General features: G+C 35.1%; 1 gene segment (V, D, J or C); it reads right to left on the bottom strand.

The window, feature by feature from the left end:
- Positions 1 to 8,928: 8,928 nt before the first annotated feature.
- LOC102551470 (T cell receptor beta variable 16-like) lies at positions 8,929 to 9,522 on the bottom strand. The segment is given in 2 exon segments: positions 8,929 to 9,272; positions 9,385 to 9,522. Coding segments are annotated over 2 exon segments (375 nt in total).
- Between the last annotated feature and the right edge of the window lie 2,718 nt (positions 9,523 to 12,240).

Below are 12,240 nucleotides of genomic sequence, written 5' to 3'. Positions count from 1 at the left end.
TTGTCTCTGCTATCTGTATTTCTATTTTTTGAAGAACTGTAGGACACAAAAATTTGATCCTTTTAAACACTGAGTTCTGCTGAATCTAAACCACATGCTAACTGTATTGCATCTTTATTTCAAATTGAAATACTTTTCAGCCTACTTCAGGTTTTCACCCAGTGTTCTCTAAACCACTGAGTGCCTTTTTTTACCCAATGAAAATCACTACTGTTGGCAAGATCCTGCTTCATTTTAAATTGTGGTCTCTGTAGAGAACCAGTGTCGCAGAAAGAAAATCTAAAATAATCGTGTTGATAGCTTGTCTCTATCGAAGAAAACCAATAGGAAAATCTGTACTCATATCCAAAGAATCAAAAACTGAATGTAAAAAGAAGTAAGTAATAAGTTTATTTTCTCAAATTTCTCTCATTGAACATAGCAGGTCAGATTCTTCTCTGATAATTGCTCCCCAAATGCTGCTTTTGCTAATAACTTTTGCAGAAGTTACTCCTCTTGGTATTCATATTCTGCTCAAGACCAGCTTAATCTGCTATAGTTCAGATATGGCCTCCTTTTAGCATGTTCTGATCCACCAGGGAAAAAATTGGCATGTGCCCTGACCTTCCAAGCAAGTCCAATTAGAATTTTATTTACTACTATAATACATTCAGTCCTGCCATGTTCTTTTATAATTATGTACTCATTGGATTATTAGCTCTGTGTATTAATGTGTTTACTATTCAACTAATCCTCAGTCTTTGAAAAAGTAGAAAAATGGCAGAGAAAAATCTCAAGAACAAAAGCATATCTTGTGAAACTGTTCTCAGGAGTATTCTATGAGAATTCAGCAGGGAGAGTAGGAAGTAGTAGCTAGTGGAAGAAATAAAGTAAATGAGGATATATTAGGAGAACAGATGTGGAGAATTTCATGCACAAAGGTGATTGACCTGTGCTATTGAGGAACACTACCATGAAAGAGGTCCAAAGCCATTTGGCTAGTGCAGATCTACTTTGTGGTGATGAAAAGAAGCCCCTCTTTTTGAGAAAGACACTGTATCATCACATATCCCCTCTGAGCATCCTTTTCAACTGTTGAAAGTTTCAGTTTCAGTCTTTTCTCTAGGCTCTGCTGGTACCAGTACATGGCATTATATACCAGTTCCTCTGGCAACCCAGAGTCAGTCCTGTCAAGTTCCACTGAATAGAAATTCACTGAAAGATTATAGCATTTATGGATCCTGTGGGCAAAAGAGACAAGGACTGAGGATTGTGCTCAGAAGGGTGCCTGATCTTATTGAGAGAAGAAGGTGTGGAACAGGAATCTGGCAAAGCCTGGAAAAGGAATTTGTTGTGTATTGAACTTAGACTCATCTCATTCAAAGAGACAAAAGATCACAAGGCAAATCATATAATTATCAGTTTCGGTGGACAAAAAATCTCTCTGTAGCTTCATAGGTTCTCAGAAATTGGGAGGCAAGTGTCCCACATAGCAAAGTGTGTAGAACTCCTCATTGACCCAGGACAACTGTCAATCTATTATTTCTGATGGTAAGACAAGGGTTGAGAAAGTTCCAGTCTCTTGCACTTTTTTCTGCTTCTGGAAGCTGTGTATATCCTTTATAAATGAAAATAGTGCTAACCAAATGGAATGATTTCATGCTCAACGTTACATTCAGAATGGTGTGTGTGTGTGTGTGTGTGTGTGTTAGCTTCAGTTAGAGCTGGGAACGCAAACCCCTACAATTTTCAGACTATTGACTCCTTTCATTATCATTATTTTGCTAAAATTAAGAAATCCACTCATAAGAAGTAGTACAGATATACTGTTGTTTCTTTTGAAAAAAATCTTTTTTTGCCATGACCTATGTCTACCACAAGCATTTAATGTGGTGTGCTCCTAGAAGATTGCAACCACAGAAGGTCTTTAGCATTAATCAAAAGGTTAGAGAAGAGGACTGGAAGGTAGGGGAGGTACTGCCATTTTTCAGCTGAGCATCCTTGCTAACATTGACCTCTCTTTGATTTAATTTTCTCTTCTGTAATAGGCAATAATGAGTATCTATCTCAGAATAATATAGAGAATTTAGGCAGTTCTTTACCCCAAACAAACAGCATATGTATACTTGTTATCATTAACTTTAAGATCTGATATTCTAATAAAAATCACATTAAGAATTTAATACCATGTTAAGAGAATTCAAACATGTATTGACTGGGAATTTCACCTGCTAATGAAATTATTTCCTAACACTGAGTTTGATTTAGAATTTGCACAAGGGTAAATTTATTGTATGAAATAGGTTCTTCTCAAGAGTCTTAGGAAAGAACATTAATAATTTCTTAAAGATGCTGCTAATCTGCTTAATAAATATTATTTTATGCTTCATTCAAGATCATCTGTAATGCAATGCTTTTACAATTATCTTTTGGTTGGAATACAATGGCTTTGTAGTTGTTTGTGACCACTGACAGAAGCAAGATGGAAGTCAGAGAAACCATGATGACAAGAAAAGGAAAGAGGTTGGAAGTACGGGTGGGAGGAGAATGAGAGAAGAAAAGAAATGGGCACTACTCATTAAGAGAAGCTATGTGGCTGCTTTCAGTGTCTACGTCTTGGTTTTAGCCTTTCAGTCACACAACAGAGGTGGGGCCTCATCCCATATAAGGGCCTCTTTATTTTTATCCACCTGACAAACCCCAAAGACCCCTTTTGAGTATAATATCTAAAGGTATAAAATGAAATTCATAATATTACAGATGAAACTGTCTTTTCTAATGCAGATATCTAAATATTACTTAAATTTTTATTATTGTATTAATGTATAGACAACCTCAAAATAAAATGAATAAAATATATGCTGATTAATCTGAAACTGAAATCTACTGTTTTGATTTGGGAACAGTAGTAAAAGCAAATGGTATTTGCTCTGTGTAATGCAATATGAACAAGATTGACTTTCAAATCTCTGTAATGTATGCAACATATACAAATGAAAGGAATGTGATTTACATTATCAATTTTGTTACAAACATACCAAAACTGTTACTTTATATTCACTATTTTTATTGTGAAATTAATGGTGTGATTCATTTAGACATTAGTGAAAATACAGATGCATTTTTCCATTCAAATCTGAGTATTCTCGAAATTTTATTTGTGTTGCCCCAAGAGGCCCAGAGATCATGGGTTAAACATTTCTTTAGGAAAGAATATGCTTTACACTTGAAGCCATGCTGGAAATCTTGCATAACTCAAAAACCCTTTGAAGACCTGTATAATTCCTACTCTTGTCAAAGGGTAACAGTATCAATTTCTTTGTATTGACATTGATATTTAAAATAGAACAATCATTTATCATTATTGTATCCCTGTCTTTGGAAAGTGAAGAAAATTTCCATAATCAGTTCTTCTACAAGGTATATTTGCTGTCAGTCACACTTCTCATTACCCTTTGTCATTATTATCACCATCCTCCTCCACACACATATGTGATTCCAAAGAAACTTCACTGTGATATGCTTGCACATATCCTCAAAAATGCAAGATTGAAATTTTTGCTAAGAAATCCTGTAATCAGGAAAAATCTTATAATTAGGAAATCAGAATCTTTGAAAGATATATACACTACATGTTTTTAAACAATTTGCTTAGGATCCCAGCATCAGGAGGCAGAAGCAGGAGGGTCTCTATGGTTTATATATAAGGATAGCCTTGTCTACATATGGAGTTCTAGGACAGCCAGGATTACACAATCAGGCATTGTCTTTAAAAAAATTCTTTGCAATAATGTGTGTAACTAATTCCATATCTACCTTACAATTCAGTGATATGGCATGTTCATGTACACATTAGTATTTCTGAGAGAAAAGTGGACAATTCTACTGGGAAAAGGTCTTTGTTTCATTGATTCTTAGGCAATAAAATAGTTTAAAGATAATTCAAAGGGGTAAATAGTGAGGAAGGTTAAGCTGCTAAGTTCTGTGTACATAAGAAATTTATTTATCAAATTATTTCTGCAAAGAATTGACATCGGGTTAATTTATTATAATCTTAACACTTATCAACTAATACCTCTACCTCTTTGTGATAATTACTCATCTGAATGTTTGTATATTATTAAATTAATAAACTATTTTTGTAAAATGTTAAGATTACAGCAAAGCAAGTGGGAAAGTAGGGATTATTGCTCCTGAGAACTACCTTGGCTCTTTACTGTTGACATCTGTGATATAAGACTGCAGGCACCATGAATGTGGCCCATGGGAATGTGCAGACTGGACTATCCAAGGTACAACACCCAAATTCCCACACTACATCATTGCTTCCCCATACAGGCTCTTTTAAGTCTTAGATGTTTATTTTTCTTGGGAAAAAATACCCTTCTTAGTGAGCACATTGCTCACTAAGTTTCACAAGTTTTCTGACAGGTTAAAAAAAGCATTTTCTAACTTAAAAGAAAATAGCTAATATTTGATTCATGTGAAAATAGATGGTATGAACAACTCATCTAGGTTTGTTTGCAGTTATTGACGTGGTAGCAGACACCTTTTTTTATGTGTGTCCACTATGTCAAAATATGGATGTCATTTTAATAGTTTTATAGATGCATAATGTATATTTTGATCATATTCACAATTCCATACTTGGAAGAATTTAATGTAATATACTGGGGTGTATCAATTGAGACATGTAAAGACTATAGTGATTCAATCTGATAACAATTTTGTATAAAAATGGTTTAATACATATGTTTCTGATGGATATTATAAAATAATTCATAACTAGATAAAATAAGTTTAAAAGCTGTATGTATTTGCTGAAGTTGCTAATCTCAGAACTTAGGAAGTTCAGACAGTATGATAACAAACTAAAATATATTCAGAAATTAACAAAATGTGTTGAATACTTACATAGTGAAAATGCCAAATAAATACTGAGGTTCTGTTTTTAATATCAAAGACATCACCACAGGGCTCAGGAACCATGGAGCAACTGGGGACAGGATACTTCTGGTCTCCATCTGCCACCATCCCCCCACTTCCCAAAATGTTAACCCTGTGGCACATCTCTCTGGACACAAATCCCACCCAGAAAAAGTTGGTCTCCCAGGATTGCTGTCACTCCTAAGGTCACAGGTGAGACAAAAACTTTGCTCCATTAGCTTGCTAAAGAGGGGCCTGCCAGGAGACTATAGGGCTCAGAAACTGCAGAAAACTAGGGACAGGATCCTTCCAGTCTCCATCTGTGTCTGAATTAACTGAGTGACATAGCTCTTGAAACCCAAATACCACTCAGAGAGAGATAGGCACCCAGGAGTGCCACCACACCTAAGATCACAGGCTTAGAGACTTACAAGAGGGACAGGCTCTAGTCAAAGACAGCAAGACCAACTAACACCAGAGATAATGAGGTAGCACGAGGCAAGCATAAGAACCTAAGCAACACAAACCAAGTCTACTTGGTATCATCAGAGCCCAGTTCTCCCACCAAAGCAAGACCTGGATACACCAACACACTCAAAATGCAAGACTCTGATTTAAAATCACATCTCATGATGGTGATAGAAGACTTTAAGAAGGACATAAATAACTGTCTAAAAGAAATACAGGAGAAAAACTTAGAGGAAACACAAAAATGCCTTAAAGAATTACACGAAAATACAACCAAAGAAATGAAGGAATTATACAAAACCAACCAGGATCTAAAAATAGAAATAGAAACAACAGAGAAAGCACAAAGGGAGACAACCCTGGAGATAGAAAACCTAGGAAAGAGATTAGGAGTCATAGATGCAAATATCACCAAGAGAATACAAGGGACAGTAGCAAGAGTTTCAGGGGTAGAAGGTAGCATAGAAAACATTGACACAACAGTCAAAGAAAATGAAAATGCAAAATGCAAAAAGCTCCTAACCTAAATAATGCAGGAACTCCAGGATACAGCGAAAAGGTCAAACCTAAGAAAAACAGGCATAGAAGAGAGCAAAGATTCTCTAATATAAAGACATACCCCTAAGCATACAAGAAACCTACAGATCTCCAAATAGATGGGACCAGAAAAGAAAATTTGTCTGTCACATAATAATCAAAATACAAAACACACAAGACAAAGAATGAATATTAAAAGCAGTAAGGAGAAAAGGTGAAATAATATATAAAGGCAGACCTATCAGAATTAAACCAGACCTCTTAACAGAGACTATGAAAGCCAGAAGATCCTGGACTGATGTCATACAGACCCTAAGAGAACACAAATGCCAGCCCAGGTTATTATACCCAGTAAAACTCTCTATTAACATTGATAGAGAAACCAAAAATTCCATGACAAAAGCAAATTTACACAATATTTTCACAAAATCCAGCCATACAAAGGTTAATAGATGGAAAACTGCACCACAAAGAGGGAAACTACACCCTAGAAAAAGCAAGAAAGTAATCTTTCAACAAACACCCCAAAAGATAACCACACAAACAGAATCCCACCTCTAACAACAACAATAACAGGAAACAATAATCACTATTCCTTAATATCTCTCAACATCAATGGGCTCAATTCCCCAATAAAAAGACATAGACTAACAGACTGGATATGTAACAGAACCCAGCTTTTTGCTGCATACAGGAAACACACCTCAGTAACAAAAGAAGACATGAACTCAGAGTAAAAGTCTGGAAAAAAATTGCAAGCAAATGGTCCCGAGAAAAAAGCTGGAGTAGCCATTCTAATATCGAATGCATTTGACTTTCAACCAAAGTTAGCAAAAAAGATAAGGAAGGACACTTCATACTCATCAAAGGAAAAATCCACCAAGATGGACTCTCAATTCTGAATATCTATGCTCCAAATGCAAAGGCACCCACACTCATAAAAGAAACCTTACTAAAGCTCAAAGCACACATTGTACCTCACAAAACAATAGTGGGAGACTTCAGCACAACACTCTCACCATGGAAAGATCAGGGAAACAGAAACTTAGTAGAATCACAGTGAACCTAGCAAAAATTATGAATCAAATAGTTTTAACAGATATCTATAGAACATTTGATCTGAAAAAATAATCAAATATACCTTCTCAGTACATCATGGTGCCTACTCCAAAACTGACCATATAGTCAGTCACGAAATAGTCCTCAACAGATATAAGAAGATTGAAATAATCCTCTGCATCCTATCAGAACACCATGGACTAAAAATGTTCTTCAATAACAACAAAACAAGAGAAAGCCAGCATATAGGGAAGCTGAACAACACTCTAGTCAATAATAACTTAGTCAAGGAATAAATAAAGAATTTTAAGAATTATTAGAATTTAATGAAAATGAAGAGACAAAATACCCAAACTTATGGGACACAATGAAAGCAGTGCTAAGAGGAAACCTCATAGCTCTGCGTTTCTCCAAAAGGGAAATTAGAGAGAGCATACACCAGCAGCTTGACAGCCCCCCTTGAAATCTTTAGAACAAAATGAAGCAAATATATCCAAAAGGAGTAGAAGAGCAGGAAATTATCAAACTCAAGGCTAAAATCAACCAAGTAGAAACAAAAAGAACTATACAAAGAATCAACAAAACCAGGAGCTGAGGGGTTGGGGATTTAGCTCAGTGGTAGAGCGCTTGCCTAGCAAACGCAAGGCCCTGGGTTTGGTCCCCAGCTCCGAAAACAAAACAAAACAAACGAACAAAAAAACAAAACAAAAAACAAAAACAGGAGCTGGTTCTTTGAGAAAAATCAACAAGATAAATCAACCTTTAGCCAGACTAACCCAAGGGCACAGAGACAGTATCCACAATAACAAAATCAGAAATGAATAGGGAGACATAGCAATAGATATCAAGGAAATCCAAAAAATTATCAGATCCTGCTCCAAAATCTTGTACTCAACAGTACTGGAAAATCTGAGTGAAATGTACAATTTTCTAGACATATACCAGGTACCAAAGTTAAATCAGGATCAAATAAACTATATAAATAGTCCCATAACCCCTAAAGAAATAGAAGCATTCGCTAAAAGCCTCCCAACCAAAAAAGGCCCAGGACCAGATGCTTTTTGTGTAGCCTATTAGACATTCAAAGAAGATCTAATACCAATACTCTACAAACTATTCTACAAAACAGAAATAGAAGAATCAATACCCAATTCATTTTATAAAGCCACAATTATATTATGTTCATACCTAAACCATACAAAGACCGAACAAAGAAAGAGAACTTCAGACCATTTTCTGTTAGGAATACCTATATAAAAGTACTCAATAAAATTATTGCAAACTGAATCCAAGAGCACATCAAAATGATCAATCACCATGATCAAGTAGGCTTCATCCTAGGGATACAAGGATGGCTCATATGGAAATGTATCAAAGTAATTGACTACATAAACAAACTCACAGAGAAAAACCACAGGATCATGTCATTAGATGCTGAGAAAGCAGTTTGACAAAATTCAATACTCTTTCATGGTAAAAGTCTGGGAAAGATCAAGAATTCAAGGCCCATACCTAAACCCAGTAAAAGCAGTGTACAGCAAATCAGTAGCACCAGTGTAGGGAAATGCCAGGGCGGTTAGGCAAGATTGGGTGAGTGGGTGGGGGAGCACCTTCTTTGTATCAGGGTGAGGGAGGATGGCATAAGTGGTTTCTACAGGGAAACAGGGAAAGGAGGAATATTTTATTGAATAAAATATTCAATAAAAACATCCAGTATCCTGTCATCTAGAGTTGCAGAATATGCGACTCATTTGTATATCCATTCTAATTAAAAATAACTGGAGAAAAAAATCAAAGAAATCAACAAAGAACTGCTGGGGTATATCTATATAAACTATTGTCTATTTATCATCTCTATACGAGAAGCACTGTCTTGCTTCTTGCTTATATACTTTCACATTGTGTTTATGTTAGCTTTCAACAAGCTAATTTACCACTTATTTCCTGAGCAGGGTAGACTTATAAGGAGTTTGTGTTCTAAGAAAAACCAGTAGTCAGCACTGTGGATTGACTGCTAGCACAGTAGTACACAGCTGAATCTGTTAGCTTGCTGGACTTGATCTCTATGGTACATGTTTTGTTAGTGAAGCATTCTGCTGAAATTATTTTCTTGATCATATCTGTTTTATCCATGATGTCTGTATTCTGAAAGTAAACCAAGAATTTGAGGTCTTCTCCCAGCTTCTTGTAGTACCAATAAACATAACTATGTTCTTTTATGGGGGTGCACTGCATTCTGGCTTTCTGTTCTTTTCCTTTGACCAGATGTCTAGGACTCTGAATGACCCCAGAGTCCATGGAACCTGTGGAGGAAGGAAAGAGAAGCTCAAGGTAAGTCCAGAAGTGAGTGTATTGACAGTGATGTAAGCGAACATGCTGGAACTGGAATACAATCCACTCAAAACAGGGACTTACTTGCTGTCCAGAATAAAAAGGTCATACAGTAGAAAAGTTTGCAGTGCATGGCTGATTCATAGATAGTGCTGATCAGCTGCCTTCTCTGAAGGGTTCCTCATCACCCTTAGGCTATCTTCTCATGACATAATCATTTCCATGGAGTACACAGTTGTTAGATTCGAGAGGCAGAGACACTGTACAGGATGTGGGAGGAGATGCTGAAGCTGAGTCTTAGTCGATGTGAGTTTCGGACCTGCTTTTATTTTTCTTCTCCTGTGATTTACTACCTTGCTTGTTTTCAATAAAATTTTTCGTAATTCATTCATGCATTATTTATTTATGTTATTTTTCACTTAATTTGCTTTCTATATTCCTTATAGAATATGATTCTGAATAATTCCTAGATAAGCTTTATAGCCTTTGCCACACAAAGCAGCTTCTTTAGAGATTCGAATATTGAAATTTGCAAAATCATTTAGACAAATATGCAGTGTCGTTAGAGCATTAATAAAACAAATGGTGTTGACTTAAGCAGCGAGCTGAAGAGATAGATTATAGCTGAGAAGTTTGAGTCTGTAATGGTCTTAGATTTCACCACACTGTTATGTGCAGAAAATAATCTTGTCATTTATTTCTTTTCATTACAGTGTTTAACATTTATATCTAAATATTCAATTATGTCATGCAATCTCACATACTGCTCATATGCCATATGATATTTTTATTCAGATTCATTTTGATATGAACAATTGTAGACAATCATTCCCATTCATACTTAGTCTTTCATTATACTCATTTGCTGGACGTCATTAACCATTCTTGATATTTATATCAAAGTAGGTTTTTACTAATGCAAACAATATTTTACATGTCTTGCAAACGTGTTTGGACTATACATATGGCAAGATTTCCTCTGACTTTGGAAATAAACTCACAGCCAAATTAACTTTATACGACATGACAAAATGACAAAAATCATTCTACCAGTACTTTATGAGTGTGTTCAACGAGCACCACCCATGACTAAAACTGATGTTTAGTATTTCTCTAATTTTTTCTGTTAAACTAAAATTGTGACTCATGGTAAAATATAATTTAATTTACATTTGTGTCTGACAAAGAGATCAAATATCTTCTACAATCATAGGGTACTTGTATATCCTAGAAATGGTACTTTGCATTAAACTTAAATAGTTTTTGGCTGATTAGCTACTTTTACTCATGGTATTTTTGTATCTCCTTGGTATTAATCCTTTTTGGCTATCTTGCTATTCTTTATTTATTTATCATTTGTATTTATACTCTCCTTGAAATAATTTTTGTTACATTTTTAATTCATTAGAATCTACTTCTTCGAATATTCACATGCTGTATTATTTACAAGTGATTCTCCAAATTCAACCTCCTGATTATCTACCAAGGCACTTAACATTTTGAATTTACATTTAAGCACTTAAACCATTTGTGGTTTATTTTGTTTTATGCCCACGAAGAAAGGTTTAAATTCATCATTTTTTGTGGGGCAAACCACTTATTCTAGATTAATTCATATTATATTATAACACCCAGTACACTGTCTGCAGTGACATTTCTATCATATATTAAATCCACCTATAAATTCCTATTGTGTTACTTGCCTATTATTTTCATATGTTACCTGTTGAAAATAATTTTAAAAGTACAGGGCAAATTACTTTACATTATGGTTTTTCAGTATTACCTATATGACTGTATCCACTTAAATATTGGGTTTTTCCAGTGTTTACGAAAAAGAAGTTCCTTTTGCGATTGCACTTAGTGTTGTTCTGAATACTTAAGGGGTGTTGTGAAGAGTGGACAGTCTCACTATTGGGCTCATTTATTTGTGGCCACAGTGTATATTTTCACTTATTTCAGACTTCTGAAATGTGTTCCTCTGAAGTCTACATAATTCCCTGTATTAAAGTTTTTCTTATCTTATCTTCTAGTGTATTTGTTCCCAGCAGTTTTGAACTTAATACTGTTACTATTTTAAATACTTTCTTATTTTGAAATTTTGATATAGTTATATCATTTCCTTACACTTTCTTTTATCCCTACTTTCCCATATACCCCTCCTTGCCTCTGTTTTTAATTGCTGTGTATTTCTAAGTTGTCTCTAATTGTACATATTTATGAAATGTTTCGCTTTGAACTGTTTGTTATTGTGCACTAGGAATTTTGTGTGTATAAATTAAACAGATCCTTTACGGTTGTGTTGTATCCAGTAAACCTATTGAGGTTAGCTATTAGTGGTGTAATGTTTCTCTGGCTATTTTATTTTATTTTTTACGTCTCTAAACTTTATCTCCTTTTTCATGGTCACCTTTCTCCTTGTTCCACTAACTGCATAATCAGCACAATGTTTAGTAAAAGGGTTGGTTGGTCTTGATGGGTTATTTAATTATTGAACAATTATTGATCATATATCACTAGAACAATTAATTTCAAGTTTTGCATCCTGGTAAAAGTTCTGAGGATTGCAAGATCTAATATTTTATTCAGCTAACTCAGATATCTCTCAGATATCTCAACTTACTCTTTTTATCTATGTCATCTGGAACATCCAAGCAATCTGACAAATCTTTCCAAGTGAGGCTTTGTGTCAACTCTGTAAACCAAGCCACACAAAATAGTTTACAGAAAATCCTACACCACCCCCTAGTGTTCGGAAGGGCGAATTCATCTGTGTCTGGTTATTTTATTGGCCCTTTGTGAGGGGACAGTATGCACACAAAGACCTTATGCACAATCATTTTTCCTATACTATACTAAATAACATAAATATATGCCTCTCCTACTAACTATTTTCTGGTTCTTCATGAGTACACTGGAATGGTTTCAGCACATCCCTAG

Source organism: Rattus norvegicus, chromosome 4 (assembly GCF_036323735.1).
Source record: "Rattus norvegicus strain BN/NHsdMcwi chromosome 4, GRCr8, whole genome shotgun sequence".
NCBI classification, from domain to species: domain Eukaryota; kingdom Metazoa; phylum Chordata; class Mammalia; order Rodentia; family Muridae; genus Rattus; species Rattus norvegicus.
This window is presented reverse-complemented; position numbering and strand designations above follow the sequence as displayed.